At 44.0% G+C, this 27,864-nt stretch overlaps 1 protein-coding gene across 2 annotated transcripts in view; it reads right to left on the bottom strand.

The window, feature by feature from the left end:
* The window catches only part of tmem64 (transmembrane protein 64), a 209,479-nt gene that overhangs the window by 113,220 nt on the left and 68,395 nt on the right, over nt 1–27,864 (bottom strand). Inside the window, exon 3 of one of the 2 annotated variants that reach the window (XM_078397216.1) lies at nt 18,931–19,347. The exons of the other annotated variant lie outside the window; for it this stretch is intronic. Within the exon in view, the coding sequence (XP_078253342.1) occupies nt 19,342–19,347 (6 nt within the window). The 3' untranslated portion in view covers nt 18,931–19,341. Of the gene's footprint in view, nt 1–18,930; nt 19,348–27,864 lie in introns of those variants that run through there. 2 annotated transcript variants of the gene reach the window in all.

Here is a 27,864-nt window from a genome sequence, read left to right as displayed (position 1 = left end):
GACTGTGCAGCCGTGTACAAATCTAATTCGATTTTCAAATTCGCAGGGGGCACCATCAGTGTGAGCCGCTAATCAAAGAATGATGAGACGGAGTACAGGAAGGAATTGAGAACCTCGTGTCCTGGTGTTGAGACAACCACCTCTCTCTCAATGTACTTGGCAAGTCTCCCTCCTTCCATTGTAAATGGAAAATCAACCCAATGGATGGATGGGTGGATGGAGCTTTGTCCTCCATTATTTTAAGCCAACACATCCAGTCCTGCTCATTCACCATGACTTTTGGGCAGGGAAACAGGCCCTTCGGCCCACTGAGTCATCGCTGACCTTCGAACACAGATGTTAAATACTATATAATTCTAGGTCTAATAAATCAAAAATAGATGTCAACATTGTATTTGTCATTGTGATGTACTCCAGTAGAAATTAAAAGAAGATAGACACAAAATGCTGGAGTACCTCAGTGGGACAGGCAGCAACTGGAGAGAAGGAATGGGTGACTTTTTGGGTCAGGACCCTTCTTCAGACTGAACAAATTAAAATTATATTTTTTTAAATAATTAAAATATATGAGCACAGTTTAAATAACACCAATCTCTTGCATTGTCTATTTAAATCCCAACTACAGATTATATTTCATTTTTTTAAATTAGTTAAGTACAACAGAGTTCAAAGGAAGTAAACATTGACAAAAATCAGCAGTCACTTTAACAAGAGAAAACCCCATAATACGTTCTATTTACGCTGTGTATAATTATTTATGGGCATTCTTGCTTCTAGATTTAATTTCTTACTTCATTGCACTAGTTCTTAACAAAGTGAGATTGATGTGAAAAGCACTTCATATCAAATCTGTCTGATATTGTATATTGATTTTAAAAATGTGGTACCTCTAATGCATTAAAAAAATATATCTATATCAAATAGACAGGTACATGGACAATTAGACAGGTACATTGGTAGGATAGGTTTAGAGGGATATGGATAGACATGGATATCATAAGGTCATAAGGAATAGTAGAATTAGGCCATTCGGCCCATTAAGTCTACTCCGCCATTCAATCATGGCTGATCTATCTCACCCTCCTAACCCCATTCTTCTGCCTCCTCCCCATAATCCTATCTCTGCCATAGAAATATTCACTGACTTTGCCTCCACAACCTTCTGTGGCAAAGAATTCCACAGATTCACCACCCTCTGACTTAAGAAATTTCTCTTCATCTCCTTTCTAAAAAAAATCCTTTAATTCTGAGGCTCTGACCTCTAGTCCTAGACTCTCCCACTAGTGGAAACATCCCCTCCACATCCACTCTATCCAAGCCTTTCACTGTTCTGTATGTTTCAACCAGGTCCCCCCTCATTCTTCTAAACTCCAACAAGTACAGTCCCAGTGCCGACAAACGCTCATCATACTCCACCTACTCATTCCTGGAATCATTCTTGTAAACCTTCTCTGGACCCTCTCCAGAGCCAGCACATCCTTCCTCAGAAATGGTGCCCAAAATTGCTTACTTATGGAATTCACATATGGATATGGAAAGATGCTGTCTGACCCGCAGAGTTACTCCAGCTTTTTGTGTAGATAGAGGGTTATGGGCCAGACGCAGGTAGGCGGGACTAGTGTAGATGAGACATGTTGGTTGGTGTGGGCAAGTTGGCAGAAGGACCTGTTTTCACGCTGTATCACACTGTGACTCTATGTAACTAGCTTACACCAGACAATGTTTTGACGGTGGCAATATTGGAGAAGGACCTCTTGGAGTTGGAGTTGGGAGGAGTTGGCTGCGCCTAACGGCTGCGGCTCTCTGGCAGTCTGTTGTCTTTTTTTCTTTTTTTTTGTTTGTGTCGGTGTTGGGATGGTTTTTGTTTCTGTTTTTGGCTGTGTATGTGTGGTGGGGGGGGTGGGGTGGGGTGGGGGTGGGGGAAAACCTTTCTTTTATTAGGTCTCTTCCCCGGGGCGCAGCTCGCCCGCGGGGCCTTCCATCGCCCGGCACGGCTCGGCTGCGGGACTTAACATCGCCGGCGCGGCTCGGCCGCGGGACGTTTCAGTTGCCGGTGCGGCTCGGCCGCTGGACTTAACATCGCCCGGTGCGGCCGCGGGACGTTTCGGTGCCTGGCGCGGCTTGGCCGCTGGACTTAACATCGCCAGCGCGGCTCGGCCGCGGGACGTTTCAGTGCCCGGTGCGGCTCGGCCGCGGGACGTTTCAGTGCCCGGTGCGGCTCGGCCGCGGGACGTTTCAGTGCCCGGCGCGGCTTGGCCGCTGGACTTAACATCGCCCGGTGCGGCTCGGCCGCGGGACGTTTCAGTGCCCGGCGCGGCTTGGCCGCTGGACTTAACATCGCCAGCGCGGCTCGGCCGCGGGACGTTTCGGTGCCCGGTGCGGCTCGGCCGCTGGACTTAACATCGCCCGGTGCGGCCGCGGGACGTTTCGGTGCCCGAGGCGGCTCGGCCGCGGGGCCTTCCATCCCCTTGCGGGGGCTGTGCGTGTCGTTTGCCTCAGTAGGGGTCGAGCTGCCTGTCCGTGGGTGCGGGGGGAAGAGAGGGGAAGTTTTGTTGCCTCCATCACAGTGAGGGGGTGTTTGGAGTCACTGTGATGGATGTTTGTGTTGGGGTCAGGTGTCCTGTGTTCTTTTCTTTTTTGCTGTGTTTTGTGTGACTGCTGAAATTTCGTTCGGTGTAAAAAGCCGAGTGACAATAAAGTGTTGTTATGTTATGTTATGTTATACTAAATGCAGCAAATAACTTCATTCAAAAATAGACACAAAGTGCTGGGGTAACTCAGAGGGTCAGGCAGCATCTCTGGAGAACATGGATAGGTGACGTTTCGGGTCGGGACCCTTCTTGAGATCTGTGTTCAATTTCACAGTGGCCCTATCTCCCCTGCTCATTAGTTGCAAGTCTTTGTGCTGCTAAACTAATCACGATTAACTTGATGTCCAGGCTCAACATAAAGGTGCAGCAAGGTTAACTTTAGCAATTATTGTGCAGGAACTTAATTGCTAATATCAGCATCATCCTTTAATAGATTTCATTATAGCAGTAGAGTTTCATTTTGTTATAGTCCTGATCATCATTGTTATTACACAGAGCAGTTGGAGTAACAAAATCTATTGGAACTCATTCAATATCACCAAAGCATCTTCAGTAGGGACATGGCCAATGTGAATTCAAATAATATCATAAAATCATAAGACATAGGAGCAGAATTAGGCCATTCGGCCCATCGAGTCTGTTTCCCCCATTCGATCATGGCTGATCTGTTTTTCTCTCCCAACACCAGTCTCTGGCCTTTTCCTTGTAACCTTTGACACTTTTTCTAATCAAGGACCTATCAATCTCCGATTTAAAAATATCCAGTGACTTGGCCTTCCACTGTCATCTGTAGGAATGAATTCGATACGATATGGTACGATACGATAAACTTTATTCATCCCCAGAGGGAAATTGGTCTGCCAACAGTCACAACACAGAACAAGGTACACAAAAACTTGAAATTAAAAGTGAAAAAAAAAGAAAAGGACAAGTGACTGTTGACTGGCTGTCGTGTGCACAGCCCCTAAACCGAAACGAACGAACAAACAAACAAACACAGCCTTATCCCCTGGGCAGAGGATTCTAAAAACACATTGCACCCCCCCCCCTCCCCCACACCGGGTCCTCCATTGTTCTCCCACCGTCCCTCATGGCGGTCCCACCACGCCATGTCCTCCATTGTTCTCCCACCGTCCCTCATGACTATCCCGCCAATCCGGATCCTCCATTGTTAATCACGGCGGTCCCCTCATGCCGGGTCCCCATTGTCTTCCCCTCACCCCTCCCCCACGCTCCACTGCCACCGAGGCTCCGTTGCCGCCGAGGCCCCCATTGCTGCAGAGGCCCCACCAAAGGTCCCACCAAAGGAATCCCAAAGGTTCACCATCCTCTGGCTAAAGAAATTCCTCCTCATCTCCATTCTGAAGGCATTTCCCTTTTTCTGAGACTGTGCCCTCTGGTCCTAGACTCTCCCACTACTGGAAACATCCTCGCCACACCCACTCTTTGCAGGCTTTTCATTATTCGGTAGATTTCAATGAGATTCCCCTCATCCTTCTAAATTCCAGCGAGTACAGGCTCAGAGCTAATCGCTAATCACATAGCTCAAATGTTAATTATATGTTAACCCAATCTTCCCTGGTATCATTCGGGCAAACCTCTTCTGGACACTTTCCAATGCCAGCATATCCTTCCTCCAATAAGGGGCTCAAAACTGCTCACAATATTCCAAATGTGGCTCGACCTGCATATTTTTAAGCATAATGTACAGTAAAGACATTGTGGGCCACAGGACCTGTTCATCTGCTGCACTGTTCTATGAATTACCGGATTCAACTTGGTCCAAGTATTTCAGAGACCAAAACCAATCAGCCATGATCGAATGGCGGAGCAGACTCGATGGGCCAAATGGCTTAATTCTGCTTCTATGTCTCATGGTCTTATAATGGCAAGTTAAACTAATCTCATCAGCCTGCATATGAATAATATCTCTCCATTCCCTGCACATGCGTGTGCCCATCTAAAAGCCACTTAAGTACACGATCATACCAGTTTACATTACCAATACGTTCTAGGCACCCACCACCTTCTGTGTAAAAAAGACTTGCTCCACACATCTATATACTAAAACTCACGTTTGTTTGTTTGTTCCTGAACTACAGCCAAAACGGTACACAATAGCTCAACAATTCTAGGCCCACCTTTCTCACCATCGTCCCTTTGGTGCAAATGGTAGAGGTTTCATTGAAATCGGTGTTATATTTTTAAAGTTATTCACATTTTAAAGTTTAAATCTATCTCCTAGGGAGGGAGGGGCGAGGGAGGGAGGGGGTGGATGGAGGGGGGAGGGAGGATAAGGGGGGTTGAGGGGAATGGAGTGGAGGGGGAGGGGAAGGGGTAGGAGGGAGGGGAGGGGGAATGGGGTGATGGGGAGGGGGGGGAGGGGAGGGGGGAGGGGAGGGGGGAGAGGGGAGGGGGGTCAGGTCCAGTGCACATGACAATAAATACTCTTTACTTGACTCCTGCCTTGTTTTAAGTTTATTTTATTTTATTATTATCTTGTGTACCAAGGTACAGCAAAAAGCTTTTGTTTGCTTGCTATCCAGTCAAAGAAAAGACTATACAATCAAGCCATCCACAATGCAGATAAAGGATAAAAGGTACAACATTTAAAGCAAAGATATGACATTGAAGTCCGATCAAAGATAGTTCAAAGTCTCCAATGAGTAAGATGGGAGATCAGGACTGCATTCTAGCTGATGAGAAGAATGCCTGATAACAGCTGGGAAGAAACACCATTCAGTTGCCTGATAACAGCTGGGAAGAAACTGTTCCTGAATCTGATGAAGGGTCCCGACTCGAAACGTCATCCATCCCTTTTCTCCAGAGATTTTGCCTGACTTGTTGAGTCACTCCAGCACTTTGTGTCCATTATTGGTATAAACCAGCATCTACATGTGAATCTGGAGGTATGGTTTTCCAACTTCTATACCTTGACTAGGTGTGTTCTCACCAGCAGTAATGTCAACATCCACTCAGTGACTCAGGTACAAGAAGTAGGTTTAGTTTAGTTTAGAGATACAGCGCAGAAACAGGCCCTTCAGCCCACACAGTCTGTCCCGACCAGCGATCCCCGCACATTAACACAGTCTCACACACTCAGGACAATGTTTACAGTTATACCACGCCAATTAACCCAGAAACCTGTATGTCTTTGGAGTGTGGGAGGAAACCAAAGATCTCGGAGAAAACCCACGCGGTCACGGCGAGAACTTACAAACTCTAGAGACAAGCACCCGTAGCCCGTATCAAACCAAGATCTCTGGCGCTGTAAGCGCTGTAAGGTAGCAACTCTACCGCCATGCCACCGTGATGCCCTGAGTTCATGGTATCCACATTCACTGAAAGTGGAGCAGCATTGGTGCTTGGCTCTGTGGAGTACAAGGCTCCCCAGTGACTTGTAAACCTTCCATCACGTTAAGAAGAATGTTACAAAAGACTGGAGCGACTAGGCTTGTATACACTGGAATTTAGAAGGATGAGAGGGGATCTGATCGAAACATATAAGATTATTAAGGGGTTGGACACGTTAGACGTAGAAAACATGTTCCCAGTGTTGGGGGAGTTCAGAACCAGGGGTCACAGTTTAAGAATAAGGGGTGGGGCATTTAGAACGGAAATGAGGAAAAACTTTTTCAGTCAGAGATTGTAAATCTGTGGAATTCTCTGCCTCAGGCCAATTCTCTGAATGCATTCAAGAGAGAGCTAGATAGAGCTCTTAAGGATAGCGGAGTCAGGGGGTATGGGGAGAAGGCAGGAACGGGGTACTGATTGAGAATGATCAGCCATGATCACATTGAATGGTGGTGCTGGCTCGAAGGGCCGAATGGCCTACTCCTGCACCTATTGTCTAAGAGAGTTCAGGAGACCGAAGGAACTGCAGATGCTGGAATCTTAAGTAAAATACAAAATACTGGAGTAACTCCATGGGTCAGGCAGCTTCTCTGGGGGACATGGATGAACCTTCTTCAGACTCCAGAGGCAACATTTCAGGTCAGGATCCTCTGAATTGGGGCAGTATCATTACGTTATGCAGTATCATTATGTTTCCCTCCTATCTTCTGCTGAAATTATTGTGGAAATTGTGGAAATTCAAAAATGCAATGCCCCCATCAAAAATACAGCATCATATGCGGTGTAAGTATCTCAGCAAATGCAATGATGTTTCATGGATAGAGCCATAAAGTCATACAGCACGGAAACAGACCATTCAGCCCAACTTGCTTATGCTGAGCAAGATGCCCCCATCTACTCTAGTCTCTCCTGCCCGCGTTTGCCTCATATCCATCTAAACCATTTCTAGCCTTTCCTAAAGAGTTCTTTGGGGACCCAGCATGGGGGGGGGGGGGGGGGCTGCCGAGAGGGAGGGGAAAGAACAATGGACAATGGAGGACCTGGTGTGGGGGGACCGACCTTCGTGAGGGAGGGGGGGAAGAACAAAGATGGTCCTGGCGCGGGGTAGGGGGGGGAGATTTGTGACTTTGTCAGCGCCCTTTGTTGGCGACTATTTGCATACCTTGGGTATACAAGCAACGTATTTCACTATGGCGTTTTAGATTTTTTTTTTAGATTTAGTGATACAGCGCGGAAACAGGCCCTTCGGCCCATCGAGTCCGCGCCGCCCAGTGATCCCCTACACACACTAGGGACAATTTTTACATTTACCCAGTCAATTAACCGACATACCTGTACGTCTTTGGAGTGCGGGAGGAAACCGAAGATCTCGGAGAAAACCCACGCAGGTCACGGGGAAAACGTACAAACTCCGTACAGACGGCGCCCGTAGTCAGGATCGAATCTGAGTCTCCGGCGCTGCATTCGCTGTAAGGCAGCTGCTCTGCCGCTGCCTTGCCACATGTGACAATAAAGTATTCATTCAATTCAATTCTTTCATTTTTGTTCAGAGCTTTTTAGAATAATTGTCCTTCAACGAACAAATATTACTAAGACTCTTAGTTTTGAGTGACATATCTTGATTCCGATTTGCATCACAACTTTCACAGACACACATCGCTTCACATCTTAAGCATGACCCAAATCCTCCAAGGGTTACTTTAAGTAAATTAGCACATAAATATTAATATTTGATATAACCAGAGAGCAGTAACCTCATCAGATTACTATCTCTTCCACATGTGACATCAGTAAACCGTGCGTGAAATTATAAAATAACTTCAATTAATTCATCCAAATTATTAACGTGATTAATTTGTTTTCTGTAAAATGTTAATCAGTAAACAATATCTGACAGATTAAAAGTGATAAATTATATTAGTACAATGTACACAAATATTTTTCTGCGTCATTATTGATTTTGTTAATTTGCTGAAGCTAAGATTTTGACCCTGGAGCAAATGAATGGTTTGGAATCTGTTGGAAAATAGATGAGCGTGGGTCATTGTTAGCTGGCTGCTACTTTAAGGGTAGACGGCGCTAAGCCCAGTGACGTAGACAATGATGAAAGATCACACAAAGCAAAATGCTTTTATTCTTAGATTTTCTTGATCTCTCGGCTCTGTTTTTTAATGTCATTTAATTATTTCGCAAATGCCTTGATCAATAATTATTTTTCTGTGTAATTCGTGAATTAGCTTCCCTTCAAATGCATGGGCGCCTTTCAATAAAAGTCCTAAAGTGTTGATAATGTTTTTCCATTTCGGTTATGTCAGTGACGTATTTTCATAACAGGACAGGGTATTGAATTTCATTTGTCACATAGCCTGTGAATTATTCTATGCGTTAATGATTTCATGCCTTGAAAATGCTGGTTTGGCTTTTAATCTTTAAGCAACTCAGAGGCATTCAGTTTAATCAGTGCTGATTGTGCTCTTTCAACCAAAAGATGAGATGTGATCATCTGTTAAGTAACAGGCACCTGTTCCCTTTGTTCCCAATGCTGCAACCTGCAACTTGAATGAATGAACATAAAACATTTACACATCTACTGTTAAGCAAGTTAAAAAAAACGGCAATTAAATTGAAACCGAATACATGCACAGAATTAACGATTACAGGATTGGGAGATTTAACCCAGAAAATTATGGTTTAAAAACATGTTGTTGTATTAGAATTTTTGGGGACATTTTGATTCCTGCAACAGGTTGTTTGGACACTCCAATCCACAGGAACTGATCCAGAGTCTATAAAACATTGGGAAATGATCACCAATTCCCCCACAAAATGCTGGAGTAACTCAGCAGGTCAGGAGAGAAGGAATGGGTGACGTTTCGGGTCGAGACCCTTCTTCAGACTGATGTCAGGGGGGCGGGGCAAAGGAAGGATATAGGTGGAGACAGGAAGACAGTGGGAGATCTGGGAAGTTGGAGGGGAAGAGAGGGACAGAGGAACTATCTAAAGTTGGAGAAGTCAATGTTCATACCGCTGGGCTGCAAGCTGCCCAAGCGAAATATGAGGTGCTGTTCCTCCAATTTCCGGTGGGCCTCACTATGGCACTGGAGGAGGCCCATGACAGAAAGGTCAGACTGGGAGTGGGAGGGGGAGTTGAAGTGCTCAGCCACTATCAATTCCTCCACGATTTCTAGGGCCACCTTCTTCACTACTCTGGGATTCAGACCATCAGGCCCTGGGGATTTATCTGCCTTCACTCCCAACAGTTCACCATTTCTTAGGTAGACACAAAATGCTGGAGTAACTCAGTGGGTCAGGCAGCATCTCAGGAGAGAAGGAAATAGTGACGTTTTGGGTCAAGACCCTTCTTCAGACTGAAGAACCTCAGTCTGAAGAAGGGTCTCGACCCGAAACGTCACCCATTCCTTCTCTCCTGAGATGCTGCCTGACCTGCTGAGTTACTCCAGCATTTTGTGTCTACTTTCGATTTGAACCAGCATCTGCAGTTATTTTCCTTAACACCATTTCTTGACTAATGTGGATTCCCTTCAGTTCGTTCCTCCCACTAGATCCTTGGTCCCCTAGTATTTCTGGGAGATTGTTTGTGTCTTCCTGAGTGAAGACAGAAACTGTTAACTGTTCTGCCATTTCCTTGTTTTCCATTATAAATTCACCTGTCTCTGATTGTCAGAGACCTACATTTGTCTTCACTAATCTTTTCCTTTTTACAAATCTAAAGAAGCTTTTACAGTCAGTTTTTATATTCCCCGCAAGCTTTCTTTTGTGCTCTTTTCCCCCCTCTTAATTAACCCCTTTGTCCTCCACTGTTGAATTCTAAATTTCTCCCAGTCGTCTGGTTTGCTGCTGTAAATTGTCCCTAGTGTGTATACGATAGTGTAAGTGCTTGGGGATCGCTCGTGGGCGTGGACTTTGTGGGCAGATGCGTCTGTTTCCTCGCTGTATCTCTAAACTAAACTAAACTCTAAACTAAAGTAAACTTTTAGACCTGCCGGTGAATGTTCTACATCTGTAATAAGTTAAATGCAATTTTGATATACTAAGTGTGGTGCTGCATTAGTAAAAATTACATGTACATGTCTTTTGGCAAATAGGACATCTCACAAGACACATAGAACATAGAACAGTGAAGCACAAGAACAGGCCCTTAGGCCCACAATGTCTGTGCCAAACTTAATATCAAGACCATCACTTACACAACTGTTCGTAAACCATATCCCTCCATTCCCTGCATATCTATGCACCTATTAAATCTTTTCAACTTCACCTTAAAACTATGGCCTCTGGTTCTCGATTCACCTACTCTGGGCAAGAGATTATGTGCATCTACCCGATTTAAAAGGTATTTTAAAAGTCTTTTAATTACCTTTTAAATCGGGTAAATGCACATAATCTCTTGCCCGGAGTAGGTGAATCGAGGACCAGAGGCCATAGTTTTAAGGTGAAGGGGAAAAGACTCAATAGGAATCTGAGGGCTATGTTTTTCACACAAAGGGTGAAATGGGTGCATGGAACAAGCTGTCAGAGGAGGTAGTTGAGGCTGGGACTATCCCAACATTTAAGAAACAGTTAAGCAGGTACATGGATAGGACAGGTTTGGAAGGATATGGACCAAACACGGGCAGGTGGGACTAGTGCAGCTGGGCATGTTGGCCGGTGTGGGCAAGTTGGGCCAAAGGGCCTGTTTCCACACTGTATCACTCTTTGACTCTATGACCACTAATATATCGGCTTCAACCGCCACCCCCGGCAGTGTGTTCCAGGCACTCACCACCCTCTGTGCAAAAGACTTGCCTCACACATCTCCTTTAAATTTGCCCCTCTCACCTTCAAACTATACTTGTACAGCTTGGCACATTAGCAGAATGCCATTATCCTTGTCACTTGAACCCAATAATTTACAGTCAATGCATTAAATGTCTTTTTATTTAATTTACTATATTACTCAATATCATGTGTTAAGAAGGATTTGGGCCAAACGCAGGCAGGTGGGACTAGGGTAGATGGGACATGTTGGTCGGCATGGGTAAGTTGGGCTGAAAGGCCTGTTTCCTTTTGTCTCTATGACTAGAGGCCATAACTTTAATGAGAGAGGGCCAAAGTTTAAATAGATAGTATAAAGGAGAATCCTAAAATATGAAGTATAAAAGGGTAGTAAAGGAGAGAAAGTCCCCAACTGGATCAATATGGTTGTCATAGTGTCATAGTGTCATGCAGTGTGAAAACAGGCCCATTGGTCCAACTTGCCTAAGCTAACCATCTACACTTGACCCACCAGCCTGCGTTACGCTCAAACCTATCCATGTACCTGTACTTTTAAATATTGTTATCATTCCTTTTGTGTCTCAAAACTACATCCACTGGCAGCTCATTCCATGTACCCGCCACCCTCAGTGTGAAAATGTTACCCCTCAATTTCCTATTAAATCTTTCCCCTCTCAGCAGATCGATCACTTTCCCTCCTGGGATCAATAAAGTTCTATCGTATCGTATCGTTCAGCCCACAATGTCTATGCTGAACATGATGCCAAGACCAACTCTTACCTGCCTGCACATACACACACACACACACTTTTATATGCGCACATGTGTGTGTGTGTGTGTGTGTATGTGTGTGTGTGTGTGTGTGTGTGTGTGTGTGTGTGTGTGTGTGTGTGTGTGTGTGTGTGTGTGCATAGGTATATAAATGTTGCTGTGAACATTATAATAGATCATTTAAATTCAAAGGCTTCACGATGACTGAATAATTAAAATGGTGACTTAAAAAAAACATTTTATGGAATCTTAGCATTATGGATATGTATACACATATGTTTTAAAGTCAACATTTTAATTATTCAGTCATCATGAATCCTTCGACTTTAAATTGTCTATTATAAAGTTCATGTATTTTCTCATTTATGTCTGGAAGCCAATCTTCTATCGAAATAGATGAATTCTTCTCCAATTACAATGTAGGCTATTGGAGTTTAAACATAACACTTGACATTGGGCTGAATGTGGCTTTTTCAATACCCAAAGCTGACAGTTTAATTCACTGCCTTAATATGGGGCACAAAGAAAAGACAACTGTGCATTTGTGCCTAACTGTAAACAAGCAGGAAGAAAGGAAACAATAAACAATTATTCTCTCAGACAGCTTCCAATCTGTTCTAATTTTCTATTGATTTAAGATCCATATTTTCATTCAGGTGCCGGAAGAACGAGTAAACAAAATAATCAGAATATAATCAATGCATTAAAGCACCAGGGTGTACAGAAATTCTGTTTCCAACAGGATTGTAAAGCCAAAATCAAAACTAACCTCTTGTTTGTGGCTTTCAGTCACAGCATCTCACTTCCGTTGCAATCATTTAGTTTAGAGATGCAGCGTGGAAACAGGCCCTTCGGCCCACTGAGTCCATGCCGACCATCATCGATCACCTGTTCACACAATTATGTTCCATGTCACAATGTTCCACATTCCATGGTAGGCCAATCAACCTACAAACTCGCACATCTTTGGGGTGTGGGAGAAAACCGGAGCACCCAGAGGAAACCCCCGCGATCACAAGGTGATCATGCAAACCCCTGCTTAGACACTCCGGAGCTCGGGGTTGAACAGGGGTCTCTCGCACTGTGGGGCCATTGATGAGCTATTCCATTTATTCCCAAGCAATTGGAGACTTGAGCCCCACAGGCTCCAGGCTGCCTTTTACCTCAATAGCTGTCTCAGATTCAGAATGTTCGAGCCCCACAGAGGAGGCTTCAATGAATAGCAACCAAAGAGTTTCACCAGAATGCTGCCTGGATTAAAGGGTATGAGCTATAAGGCGAGGTTGGACAAACTTGGATTGTTTTTTCTGGAACCGCGGAAGCTGAGGGGAGACCTGGGAGCAGCATATAAAATAATGTGAGCCATAGATAGGATAGACAGTCAGAACCTTCTTCCCCCAGGGTGGAAATGTCAAAGACTTAGTTTATTTTGGAGATACAGCGCAGAAACAGGCCCTTCGGCCCACCGCACCGACCAGAGATCCTCGCACATTAACACTATCCTACACACACTAGGGACAATTTACACATACAGCAAGTCAATTAACCTACAAACCTGTACGTCTTTGGAGTGTGGGAGGAAACTGAAAGTAAACATTCAGGTACAGCAGGCAGTGAAGAAAGCTAATGGCATGTTGGCCTTCATTACAAGAGGATTTGAGTAGACATAGAAAATAGGTGCAGGAGGAGGCCATTCGGCCCTTCAAGCCAGCACTGCCGTTCATTGGATCATGGCTGATCGTCCACAATCAATAACTCGTGCCTGCCTTCTCCCCATATCCCTTGATTCCACTAGCCCCCAGAGCTCTATCTAACTCTCTCTTAAATCCATCCTGTGATTTTGCTTCCACTGCCCTCTGTGGCAGAGAATTCCACAAATTCACAACTCTCTGGGTGAAAAAGTTGCTTCTCACCTCAGTTTTAAATGGCCTCCCCTTTATTCTAAGACTGTGGCCACTAGTTCTGGACTCCCCCAACATTGGGAACATTTTTCCTGCATCTAGCTTGTCCAGTCCTTTTATAATTTTCTATAAGATCCCCTCTCATCCTTCTAAACTCCAGTGAATACAAGCCGTCTTTTCAATCTTTCCTCATATGACAGTCCCGCCATCCCAGGGATCAATCTCGTGAACCTACGCTGCACTGCCTCAATTACAAGGATGTCCTTCCTCAAATTAGGAGACCAAGAGTATAGGAGTAAAGAGGTCCTTCTGCAGTTGTATAGGGCCCTGGTGAGATCACATCTGGAGTATTGTGCCCAGTTTTGGTCTCCTAAATTGAGGAAGGACATCCTTGCTATTGAGGCAGTGCAGCGTAGGTTCTCGAAGTTAATCCCCGGGATGGCGGGACTATCACATGAGGAAAGTTTGGAAAGACTGGGCTTGTTTTCACTGGATTTTAGGATGAGATGGGATCTTATCAAAACATATAAAATTATAAAAGGACTGAACAAGCTAGATGCAGGAAAAATGTTCCCAATGTTGGGGGAGTCCAGAACCAGGGGGCACAGTCTAAGAATAAAGGGGAGGCCATTTAAAACTGAGGTGAGAAGAAACTTTTTCACCCAGAGAGTTGTGAATTTGTGGAATTCTCTGCCACAGAGGGCAGTGGAAGTCAAATCACTGGATGGATTTAAGAGAGAGTTAGATAGAGGTCTGGGGGCTAGTGGAATCAAAGGATATGGGGAGAAGGCAGGCACAGGTTACTGATTGTGAATGATCAGCCATGATCACAATGAATGGTGGTGCTGGCTCAAAGGAGCAAATGGCCTCCTCCTGCACCTATTTTGTATGTTTCTATGAAACCGAAGATCTTGGAGAAAACCCACGCGGTCACGGGGAGAACATACAAACTCCATACAGACAACACCCTTGGTCGGGATCGAACCCGGGTCTCTGGCGCTGCAAGAGCTGCAAGGCAGCAACTCTACCGTTGCGCCACCGTGGCCGCCCGAGGGCATAGTTGATGGTAACTCGAGGGCATTGTTTTAAAGCGCAAGTTTAAAGAGGATGTGCGGGTCAGATTTTTTTAACATACACAATGTGCTGGGTACCTGGAACATGCTGCCAGGAGTGTTGTTGGGGACTGGTATAATTGTGGCATTTAAGAGTATTTTGTATAGGCACATGGATTTGTTGGGAATGGAAGGATATGGACCACGTGCAGAGAAAGGAGATTAGTGCAGCTTAGCATGATGTTTGGCATGGACATTGTGGGCCGAAGGGCCTGTTCATGTCCTGTATTGTTCTATGTTCCATGTTCTATGACTGGCACACTGCTTCTGATCAAAGGCTATTTCCAGACCCACTTCCTCCCGCCCCCTCCCCATCTGCTCCAAATCCGAAAGTTCACTTTATTATTCTCACGTGTCACCTAGGTACAATGAAATTTTTTGGTTGCGTGCTCTCCAGTCAGCAGAAGGACAATACATGGTTACAATCGTGCCATGTACAGTGTATAGATACATAATAATGGAATCACATTTAGTGCAAGGTTAAAGCCAACAAAGTCCGTTCAAGGATAGTCCGAGGATCACCAATGAAGTAGATAATAGTTCAGGACTGCTCTCTAGTTGCAGTAGGATAGTTCAGTTACCTGATAGCAATAGACCACAGACAACAGGTGCAGGAGTAGGCCATTCGGCCCTTCGAGCCAGCACCGCCATTCAATGTGATCATGGCTTGGGAAGCTGGGAAGAAACTGTCCCTGAATCTGGAGGTGTGCGTTTTCACACTTCTATACCTTTTGCCCGATGGGAGAGGGGAGAAGATGGAGTGGCCAGGGTGCGACTCGTTATTGATGATGCTGCTGGCCTTGCCGAGGCAGCGTGAGGTATAAATGGAAGGTGTAGCTTTTTAGTTTGACCTTCATCACAACTACATGACAACAAAAGCATAAGTATCTCAAAGAAAACCAGAGAAAGACAGTGAGAAATCCATCAGCTTCCTTTTCTAAAGTTATCAAGCCTTGAATGAAGTACTAATGTTCCCAACAAATTGTTGTAGCTAAATTTACCTCGTGTTGCTAATTGTGTAACATTTTCAGATCAAATATTAAACTTCATATGGGCAAAATTGCTAAATTTGTTAGAAATGTTACATCAGTATTAATTGACTATAATATCATCAGTAATAAAGGAGGTATGTGGCTGTTTTTGTCAGATTTACATAATTTCTAGCGCAGCGGTAGGGTTGCTGCCTTACAGCGCCAGAGACCCAGGACAGATCCTGACTACGGGTGCTGTCTGTACTGAGTTTGTACGTTCTCCCCGTGACCTGCATGAGTTTTCTCCGAGATCTTCGGTTTCCTCCCACACTCCAAAGTCGTAGAGGTTTGTAGGTTAATTGGCTTGGTATAAGGGTAAATTGTCCCCAGTGTGTGTAGGATAGTGTTAATGTGTGGGGACCGCTGGTCGGTGCGGATTCGGTGAGCCGAAGGGCCTTTTTCCGCACTGAATCGCTAAACTAAACTAAACTAAACGATTGGGCTTTATTTATAATGTAATTAAATAGTACAGCACAGGAGGAGCCCTTAAGTCCACAATGTCTGTACTGAACATGATGCCAAGACCAACTCTTACCTGCCTACACATAATTCATAAAGTAATATAATGAAATAATGATTATATTAAAGCAGCAGCTTTGTCTCAGATGTGTTTGGAAGCTGGGATGGTAAATATTATCACTAGGCATTAAGATTCAAAGTAATTCAATGATACAATAATCCAAATATACTTTATTGTCACATGTACCTAGGTATTGTGAAATTCTTAGTTTTTGCATACATTGCAGAAAGTATGCAAAGAGTCGCCACATATCTGGAGCCGTCAAAGTTGCAAAGGTACACATTAGAGTTCCGATGGTCCCTCTTTGTTGTCGGCAGACCACCCCTCCCCACGTACAAACATGGACGTCTTATCCCCTCTCAGTTTAAATCTATATCTCCTGGTTCCCCTTCTTGATTAGTACGGGTGTCAGAGGTTATGGGGAGAAGGCAGGAGAACGGGGTTAGGAGGGAGAGATAGATCAGCCACGATTGAATGGCGGCGTAGACTTGATGGGCCTAATTCTACTCCTATCACTTATGACCTTATGACCTGCTCTGGTGAAAGACTTTATGCATTTCCCCTATCTCCTCCCCTCATGATCTTACACGCCATTCTTAGAGACCTGGGTTCGAGCCTGATTACGGGTGCGATCCTGTCTGTACGGAGTTCATACATTCTCACTTTGGCCGCGTGGGTTTTTCCCCAGGTGTTCTGGTTTCCTCCCAAAGAAGTTTGTAGGTCAATTGGCTCTGGTAAAGATTGTAAATTGTCCCTAGTGGTTAGGATTGTGCTAGTGTGTGGGGAATGTTGGTCAGCACAGAGTCGGTGGGCCGAAGGGCCTGTTTCAGTGCTGTATCTCTAAACTAAACTAAACTAAATGGAGGTTAGGGTCGGAAGAAGAGTCTCGACCCGAAACATGCCCATTCCTTCTCTCCTGAGATGCTGCCTGACCTGCTGAGTTACTCCAGCATTTTGTGAATAAATACCTTCGATTTGTACCAGCATCTGCAGTTATTTTCTTAAACTACATGGAGGATCTGGTTCTTTATGCTGGGGAGTTCAGAGTCACTGGGGCAGTGGCTCCACTTTCTATCACTGCCAGAACTGCCAGTACTATTCTTCATCATTCTTGATGGCTCCTCTGACTTAAATTGCATTTTATAAAATGGAAACGACAAGTATTCCTTTAGATCCTGATTACATTGTGTGATTTAGATGAGAAATAACACTTCATGAATGACCAACAAATAGAGACATATCAATGCATGGGACCATCTATCACTAATGTGGGAGCCAATGGAATGGAAATTTTACAGGACTAGAGGGCTAGTGATGAACTCTGTCAGCTCTGACCATCCAGGCAGCGAGGAGAAAAATCTACAGCCACACAATAGGCAGAGTTTAATTTTGTCCTTCTTTTTGGTTATACAAAGGACTGAGGATAAAAACCATCAGGCCCATCAATGCTCATCCAATCATCCAATTATAGAGTCATACAGCATGGAAACAGGCCCTTCGGCCCAATTTGCCCACACCAGCCAACATGTCCCATCCACACTAATCCCACCTGCCTGCGTTTGGCCCATATCCCTCTAAACCTGTTCAATCCAAGTGCTTGTCTAACTGTTTTTTAAACATTGGGATAGCCCTGCCTCAACTACCTCCTCCGTCAGCTCATTCCTTGGCCCCATAGCAGTCGCGGGGCTGGAAACCAGAAGTGTCCTGAGCTAATTCTGCTACCACCATCATCTACTGTACAAGTGATGGCTCCCACTGATTGTCACCGGAAGCTTGCGTCCTTTTCAGGACAGACGATGACAGTGATGTTACATTTGAAACATGGATGATGGACACGAAAGAAGAAGAAGAAGCTCGTCCCATACACCCATCACCCTTTGTGTGAAAGAGTTACCCCTCAGATTCCAATTAAATCTTTCAACCCCCCCCCCCCTCCTTACTTTAAACCTATGTCCTCTACTCTGGACAAGAGACTCTGTGCGTCTACCCGATCTATTCCTCTTAGGATTTTATACAGTCCTTTAGCTGGTGGAACCTAGGTCCTTGGCCTCCTCAATTACTCATAACACTTCAACAGAAAGTGGAAAAACGATTGTGTAAATAAATAGTCTCTGTGAAAACGCTAAAAACTCCTTCCTGTATGCTCTGCCATCAACAATCCCCAGAAATCCCGATAACAAATTATACACTTAAATATATGATTCCTTCAAATATGCCTAAAGGGCATTGGGATTGAAATTCAAAATACATTGTGTAGAAAGGAAATGCAGATGCTGGTTTACACCGAAGAAAGACACAGAATAGTGAATTAACTCAGCGGGTCAGGCAGCATCTATGGAGAAAAGGAATAGGTGTGGCGGTCTTCTTCATACAGAAGTGTCTCGACCTGAAACGTCATCTATTCCTTTTCCTTTCCTCCACAGATGCTGCCTGACTCATTCAAAATACACGGTGGCCCAGCGGTAGAGTTGCTGCCAGAGACCCAGGTTCGATCCCGACTATGGGTGCTGCTGTGCAGGCTGTATGTTCTCCCCGTGGCCTGCGTGGATTTTCCCCGGGAGCTCTAGTTTCCTCCCACACTCCAAAGACATGCAGGTTTATAGCTTCATGGGCTTGGTAAAATTGTCCCTAGTGTGTGTAGGATAGTGTTAATGCGCGGGGATCGCTGGACGGCGTGGACTTGGTGGGCCAAAGGGCCTGTTTCCGCGCTGTATCTCTAAACTAAACAAAATATTGCATCAGTCCCAAAGATCATATGGTCGTTAGCGATAGGAGCAGAATTTAGGCCATTCGGCCCATCAAGTCTACTCCACCATTCAATCATGGCTGATCTATCTTTCCCTCCTCACCCCATTCTCCTGCCTGCTCCCCACAACACCTGACTCCATGACGTACTATATTTCCCATATTTTCAATAGCCATATCTGGAATAAATCCTGCTGTAACCAGGATTTCAGGAATGCTATTTTATTGAAAATAATCCACAACTTCGTCAACCCGACACAATAACATGTTGAAAAATTGCGATTCATTTGATGTTGCCCTAAAAAACACATTAAAGATTCATCCTTTTTGCTCAGGATGTACATAGATTTTAGCGTAAATACCAGTCTCAGGTTCATGACAAACTTTTCTTTTTTTCCGGCAATTACATTTGTGGGCCCTATCAATAATCAACACTAAAGTTACATGGTTCAAAATGAAACAATTGCAACCAAACTGATGAAAAGCTGCCCCCTGCTGTACATTTACACGTATCACAAGAATTCTTTGCACCTCGATTCATCAGACCTGGTGAAACAGAACCATATTATTTTAACACAACAAAGGAGTCTGGAGGTAAACCGAAAGCCAAAACAATTCAACAAAAAGAGGTAACACTTGCTAACATGTTTAACTTTGTGCCATCAGTACTGCAGTCTTTTATTTCTCTTCCAGTCAGTACACATCTTTACCCAGTTAAATTACAAGATAAAATTTCAGTCTTAAGAAGGGTCTCGACCCGAAAAGTCACCTATTCCTTTTCTCCAGAGATGCTGTCTGACCCGCTGAGTTACACCAGCTTTTTGTGTCTATCTTTGATTTAAACCAGCATCTGCAGTTCCTCCCTACAGATATATAGGGAGGAATATATATATACTTCCTTCAGCAATTTGGAAAGATGTGACTATTAAAATGCTTCAAAATTATTTGTATGTACTGTATTAAAAATAGAATTTTTCACACAAGGTAGAATACTTAAGAATTTGTGGAATTTGTTTCCACGGGAGAGGGGCGGCTGAATATAATTTAAATCGATGTATAAACTTATAGACGCAAAAAGCATTAAGTGGGATGGGGAAAGCAGGGACATACTATTAAGATAGATGGCCAACTCTCATCATCTTAAATGCTAGAGTAGTCTCAAAGGGCCAAATGATCCTCTGCTATTATTGTCTACGTTTAAAATGATCAAATCTGGTAAACCTTTTCAAAGAACCAATTTTCAGCAACATATTACAATGCATTTAGACATTGTAAAAATATTGTGCTGGACAATCAGTGTTCTGCAGTAAACCAGCACTGGCCTTGGTTATTTGTTCTCGAATTAGTGTATTTTGCAACTAAATCCATATCGGATCACACCAGCACAGAAATTATTTAGATGTAATATATTGACACACAATATAGAGCAATTAATGCAATCGCAAAGGAATCTTATTACTAAAGCATTTCTCAGAATAATAGCAAATTTCTACAAAATATTTAAAAATAAACATGCTCTGTTATGCATCACATAAATCCAGGAATTGGCTCCATGTCAATCTATTCAAGAGTCAAGTGTTTCATCATCTTAGAACAACATGAAACAATGAAATTCTTACTTACAGCAGCATAACAGGAACTTATGAACTAGTCCATTCTGGAATATACTGATATATAAAATATGCTAAATCTAGATCATTTCTGTGCTGGTGTGGTACTCTAGGGCCTTAAAGTTGAAAAATACACTAATTCTCGAATAAAGAGCCATGGCCTGGGTGATTTTCTAACTGTAGCCAACTGATCAGGCATAATGAATGTTAAATATAACACTTTAAAAATATTAATGGTTAAAAAACATGATCTACATTCGCAGGCACTATTTATCCGATTAATAGTCCATGAAAAATTAGACTGCATTCCAAGATTCTGCTCACTTTTTCTTTCAAGCTAACTGCATGAATAATTTCATCTCCTTTGAATGCAATCACTTGAACATAGCTCTACGAATCAGAACTCAAAATTGTTCTTTTACTGAATATTTTCTACAGAAAATGTAATTAAAATACTCATTTCTAACTGCAAGGAAATGTTAAGTACAAAGGATTTTTACTAGCACTGGCAACTTTAAATCTGCGCATTTGGAAGTAAGAAGTTCTTTTTGCTTATTTATATTCTAAACAATCATTTCGCTGAATGATTGGGAAGAAACATTTTGCTTTAGTTCAGTGCTTCATTGCATCTTCAGGACGGAAACGCTTTTTTAAACCACTAAAAGAAATGCTATTATGTAGAAAAACACAAACTGTTGTCGACAAGTAATAGAGACCTCTAATTTTGGCAAAGTTTCATTACCTTGTATCAATTCAACACAAGCCTAATTGTTTAAGAAATTTAAATTAATGCATTCCAGCAATTGACTCAATAAGTAGCAATACTTTTTAACAATTCGTCTCATCTAAATCCATCACGTGGCTTAAGGAAGGCAAATTTAACAAGGTGAAACGCTCCTGGGTTCTTCAGAGGAATGACTGCAAACACTTAACGCCAAGGGTGGTGCAGCGGTAGAGTTGCTGCCTTACAACGCCAGAGACCTGGTTTCGATCCGAACTGCTGGTGCTGTCTGTACGGAGTTTGCACGTTCTCCCCGTGACCCGCATGGGTCATCTCCGGGTGCTCCGGTTTCCTCCCACACTCCAAAGACGTCCAGGTTTGTAGGTTAATTGGCTTGGTAAACTTGTAAATTGTCCCTAGTGTGTAAGATAGTGCTAATGTGCGGGGATCGCTGGTCAGCGCAGACTCGGTAGGGCGATGGGCCTGTTTCCCCCCTTTATCACAAAACTAACCAAAACAAAGTCATATTCAATGATGTTAGGACAGTTCATCGTCATAGAGTTATACGGCGTGGTAACAGGCCCTTTAGCCCAACTTGCCCACAGCAACCAACACTAGTCCTACCTGCCTGAGTTTGGCCCATATCCTTCTAAACCTGTCCTATCCATGTACCTGTCTAAATTTTACTTAAACGTGACCAAGGTATTAGTCAAAGATACACATTTTTAAGAGTGACCATAGGAGAAGAGGCTCTTTAACAGGTTTGGTGAGAGAATTCGAAAGCAGTGTGACTTAGCAATTGAAGGCATGCCCACCAAACATGGGAAATTATGGGATGGTCAAGAGGCCAGAATTGGAGAAGTGAAGATGACGAGTTTATGACTAAAGAGAATTATAGATAGAGAGATGCAATGTCATTGAAGGAATTGATGGGATTAATGCAGAAGAGTTGCTGCCTTACAGCGAATGCAACGCTGGAGACCCAGGTTCGATCCTGACTACGGGTGCTGTCTTTACAGAGTTTGTACGTTCTCCCCCTGACCTGCGTGGGCTTTCTCCGAGATCTTTGGTTTCCTCCCACACTCCAAAGACGTACAGGTCTGTAGGTTCATTGGTTTGGTAAATGTAAAAATTGTCCCTCGTGGGTGCAGGATCGTGTTAATGTGCGGGGATCGCTGGTCGGCGCGGACCAGGTGGGCCGAAGGGCCTGTTTCCGCGCTGTATCTCTAAACTAAACTAGAATGAGACCTACCATTGATCAGCAAATACCTGACTGAGTAATTAGGAAGGTGTTAGGACGAGAGAGGGAGAGAGTGAGAGGGAGCAAGAGAGATGGAGAGAGAGTGAGTGGGAGAGAGAATGAGCGGGAGAATGTGAAATTGAGAGTAACAAAAGCGCAGATAAACCTACAACAATGGATGAAGTAGAGTCCTACAACTTGAAAATTTGGTTCCGCTGCCCAACTTGCCTATGTCAACCAGGATGCCCATTTAAGCTAGTCCTATTGGCCAGTGTTCGACCTTTTCCCTCTAGACCTTTCCAGTCTATGTACCTGTCCAAATGTGTTTAATGATTTATGGGAGTATTGAGTATAGAGTATTGAGTATAGAAGTTGGGAGGTCACGTTGCAGTTGTATAAGACGTTGGTGAGAACGCATTTGGAATATTATGTTCAGTTCTGGGCATCATGTTATAGAAAAGATATTGTCAAGCGAAAGGGTTCAGAAAAGATTTACGAGAATGTTTCCAGGACTAGAGGGTGTGAGCTATAGGGAGAGGCTGAGTAGGCTGGGTCTCTATTCCATGGAGCGCAGGAGGATGAGGGGAGATCTTGTAGAGGTGCACAAAATCTTAGGGGGAATAGATCGGGTAGATGCACAGAGTACTTTACCCAGAGTAGGGGAATCGAGTACCAGAGGACATAGGTTCAAGGTGAAGAGGAAAAGATTTAATAGGAATCCAAGGGGTAACTTTTTCACACAGAGGGTGGTGGGTGTATGGAACAAGCTGCCAGAGGAGGTAGTTGAGGCTGGGATTATCCCATTGTGTAAGAAACAGTTGGACAGGTACATGGATAGGACAGGTTTGGGGGGTTATGGACCAAGTGCAGGTAAGTGGGACTAGGGTAGCTGGGACATTGTTGGCCGGTGTGGGCGAGTTGGGCCGAAGGGCCTTTTTCCACACTGTATCACTCTATGACTCTAAATGTTATTATTGTACCTGCCTCAGTCACTTCTTCTGAAAGCTTATTCCATATAACCCAGCCTCTGTGAGAAAGATTTTCCCCTTGGGTTTCTATTAAATCTTTCCCCTCTCACTTTAAACCTGTGCCCTCTAGCTCTTGATTTACCTACCTTGGGAAAGACTGTGTACCCCTATCCTATCCGTGCCTCTCTATTTTATAGAGCACCATAACATCACCCCTCAGTCTGGTGCAGCAGGCAGTGAAGAAAGCGAATGGTATGTTGGCATTCATATCGAGGGGATTTGAGAATAGGAGCAGGGAGGTTCTGCTGCAGTTGTACAGGGCATTGGTGAGACCACACCTGGAGTATTGCGTACAGTTTTGGTCTCCTAATCTGAGGAAAGACATTCTTGCCATAGAGGGAGTACAGAGAAGGTTCACCAGATTGATTCCTGGGATGGCAGGACTTTCATATGAAGAAAGACTGGATAGACTCGGCTTGTACTCGCTGGAATTTAGAAGATTGAGGGGGGATCTTATAGAAACTTACAAAATTCTTACAAAATTCTTAAGGGGTTGGACAGGCTAGATGCAGGAAGATTGTTCCCGATGTTGGGGAAGTCCAGAACAAGGGGTCACAGTTTAAGGATAAGGGGGAAGTCTTTTAGGACCGAGATGAGAAAGTTTTTTTTCACACAGAGTGGTGAATCTGTGGAATTCTCTGCCACAGAAGGTAGTTGAGGCCAGTTTATTGGCTATATTTAAGAGGGAGTTAAATGTGGCCCTTGTGGCTAAAGGGATCAGGGGGTATGGAGAGAAGGCAGGTACGGGATACTGAGTTGGATGATCAGCCATGATCATATTGAATGGCAGTGCAGGCTTGAAGGGCCGAATGGCCTACTCCTGCACCTATTTTCTATGTTTCTATGCTCCAAGGAAGCAAAACAGACACAATACTCCAAATATGGTGTCATAAAACATCTTCCACGACTGCAACAAAAAATCCTAACTACTCTGCTCAATGCTCTTACTATTGAAGGCCAGCATAGCAAACAACTTCACCACAGGAAGACACAAAATGCTGAAGTAACTCAGAGGGAAAGGCAGCACATGGATAGGTGATGTTTCACGTCAAGACTTTCTTCAAACTGATCGCAGCGGAGGGCAGGAAAGAATGCAGGAAGAGAGGAGCAGAACAAACCACGGCTGGTAATGTGAACTCAGACGACAAGTGGTTTGATATGTGGATTGTTGGACAAAGGTGCAAGCCAAAAGGATCGAGTTGTGAATCGTGTAGCGCAAGGATAGAAAGGTTGCTGCATCTCCTCTTTGTACCATAGTTCTGTTCTTGCGCCCCCTCTCCCCACACCCAACAAGAATATGTTGTCGCCGATCAACTGGACTCTGACAACTTGCATTCGATTTCCACACACTTCAATTACTGGTGCACAAGGAGAGCAGCAGAGTCCCAGTTACCGCGCTACTCTGAAATTCTACTCAGAACCGTCAGCTTTTATGAAGATTTTGACCCTTGAAATCGTGCGCTTTCTAATTTCTTATCGATCAGAATACATTCTCAAACCACCATTCAGTCTGAAGAAGGGTCTCGACCCGAAACGTCTCATTCCTTCTCTCCTGAGATGCTGCCTGACCTGCTGAGTTACTCCAGCATTTTGTGAATAAATACCTTCGATTTGTACCAGCATCTGGAGTTATTTTCTTACATTACAAAAACAATAACACTGATATGAATAAAACTATATGCTATTCTGAAGAAGGGTCTCGACTCAAAACGTCACCCATTCCTTCTCTCCAGAGATGCTGCCTGTCCCGCTGAGTTACTCCAGCATTTTGTGTCTACCTTCGATTTAAACCAGCATCTGCAGTTCTTTCCTATACATGCTATTTAATCCTTTATTTGTATTTAATTTTAGCAAGGATGATTATCAAGAACCTTGTGCTCTAGGTTATTGCTAGCTGTACGTCAAAGGATGTCTATCAAGAACATTGTGCTGTACGTCAAAGGATATTCAAAGGTCCTTGTGCTGCACAGCCACCTTAACCCTTGTCATACTAACCCTTCCACAAATAGAGCTCCCTTGTCTTCATCTTTCACCCCATCAGCCTTCACATCCAACAAATCATCCTCCTACATTTCCTCCAATGTGATCACACCACTAGTCACATCTTTCCATCTCCACACCTTTCAGTCTTTGGTAGAGATCACTCCCACCGTAACTCCTTTTTAGAAAATTATTTTAAAATTATTATTATTTTTTTAATCAAAAATATTTATTCAAATATTAAAATAATATATACAATACAATAAAACCAAAACAGAACCCACCACCAGAATACTATATAAACAAATATGCCAATTGAAACTATTATACAATTATATTACAATCCCCATCCAGGATACATCCAATCCCCGGCGGTGCCCAGCGGTCCCGGAAATCCTCCAGGGTGCCCGTGGACAGCACGTAGTCCCTCTCCAACACCACCCGGGCGCGGATGTAACCCCGGAAAAGGGGCAGGCAGCTGGCTCGGGCAGAGCCCTCTTCCGCCTGGCGCCGTGTCGCGGATGGCCAGTTTGGCCGTCCGTGACTCCTTGGTTCATTCATTCATTCTCACCCAAACCACCCCCTCCCTGCGTACTTTCCCCTGCAACTGCAGGCAATGTAATATCTCCCAGGGACCGAGTAGACCTTTCAGATAAGACAGAGGGTTATGTGCACCTACTCTAATCTCATCTATTTTCAAAAGTTGCTTGGCCTAATGGTATGCAATTTCCTAAGAAATGCTAGGAACTCCACTTAGAACTGTGTGTAATTGCTCACCTATCTTTGAGGAAGATAATGACTCTTGTAGAAACAAGGAAGTGCAGATGCTGATTTGCAAAACAAAAAGTCAAAGCGTACTGGAGTAACTTAGTGGGTCAGGCAGCTTCTCTGGAGAACATGGATAGGCAATGTTTCGGATCGAAACCCTTCTTCAGACTTGGTCTTGATCGAGTCATAGAATGATAGTGTGGAATCAGGCCCTTCGGCCCAACTTGCCCACACAAGCCAACATGTCCCAGCTACACTAGTCCCACCTACCTGCGCTTGGTCCATATCCCGCCAAACTTGTCCTATCCATGTACCTGTCTGTTTCTTAAACGCTGGGATTGTCACAGCCTCAACTATCTCCTCATACACCCACTACCCTTTGTATGAAAAAGGTACTCCTCAGATTCCTATTAAATCTTTTCCCCTTCACCTTGAATCTATGTCCTCTGGTCCTCGATTCCCCTACTCTAGACAAGAGATTCTGTGCATCTATCCGATCTATTCCCCTCATGATCTTGGTCTTGATGTTATGATTCTTGATGTGTTGTGTATTTATTCATTTATTTACTCTCAAACTTTGAGACAACTTCTCTGCTGCCATACCACCTGCTTTTTAACGTTGAATATCTTGCAGAGGGCAAAGTTTAAGCCTCTTTTATGCTGTAGTTTCCCAGCAGTTGCATTGTGTCATGCATTGTTTTTTGAGAACCAACAATCAGCGTTTAAACATGGATACCTCTTGAGTAAATGACAGCAGCATGAACGTTACACTTACAACACTTTAAGGGTTTCTTGGAGGTTATAACAATTTAATTACTTGGTTCAAAAGGGGACTGATATTGATCAGAAATGTAATGCTGAGGCTCTCTATAACATGTAGGTCAGGCCACATTTGGAGTACTGTGAGCAACTTTGGGCCCCAGATCTGAGGATGGATATGCTGGCTCTGGAGAGGGTCCAGAGGAGGTTTACAAAAATGATTCCAGGAATGAGTGTGTGAGCATATGATGAGCGTTTGACAGCACTCGGCCTGTATTCGCTGGTGTTTAGAAGATTGAAAGGGGGGGGAGGGGGGACCTCATTGAAACTTACAGAATAATGAAAGGCATAGAGTGGATGTGGAAAGGATGTTTTCACTAGTGGAAGAATCGAGGGCCAGAGGTCAGAGCCTCAGAGTTAAAGAGCGCTCTTTTAGAAAGGAGACGAGGAGGAACTTCTTTAGTCAGAGCGTAGTTAATCTGTGGAACTCATTGCCACAGTGGGCTGTGGATGCCTAGTCAAGAGGATATTTTTAAGGCAGAGATAGACAAATTATTGATTAGAACAGGTGTCAAGGGTTATGGGGAGAAGGCAGGAAATGGGATTAGGAGGCAGAGATTAGCCACGATTGAATGGCAGAGTAGACTCAATGGGCCGAATGGCCTAATTCTGCTCCTATAACGTGATAGGTACATGGACCTGCTACATCCAAGGCTTGTTAAATGAGATACCCCAGCATTACACTGGGGAGCCTACCTTACCAATCCTGCACTGGTCAACACTGGTGTAGCATCAGATTCACTACTCATTAAATAGGATCACCCAGTCTGGAGATGAGGAAGCAAAACTATATATTTTTTAAAGTAATGACACAAGGAACTGGAAATGCTAGAATCTTGAGCAAAACCCCAAATTGCTGGAGGAACTCAGTGGGGCAGGCTGCATCTGTGAAGGGAA

Source organism: Rhinoraja longicauda, chromosome 4 (assembly GCF_053455715.1).
Source record: "Rhinoraja longicauda isolate Sanriku21f chromosome 4, sRhiLon1.1, whole genome shotgun sequence".
NCBI classification, from domain to species: domain Eukaryota; kingdom Metazoa; phylum Chordata; class Chondrichthyes; order Rajiformes; family Arhynchobatidae; genus Rhinoraja; species Rhinoraja longicauda.
The sequence above is the reverse complement of the archived record's forward strand: the minus strand, read 5'-3'. Positions and strand labels throughout refer to the sequence as shown.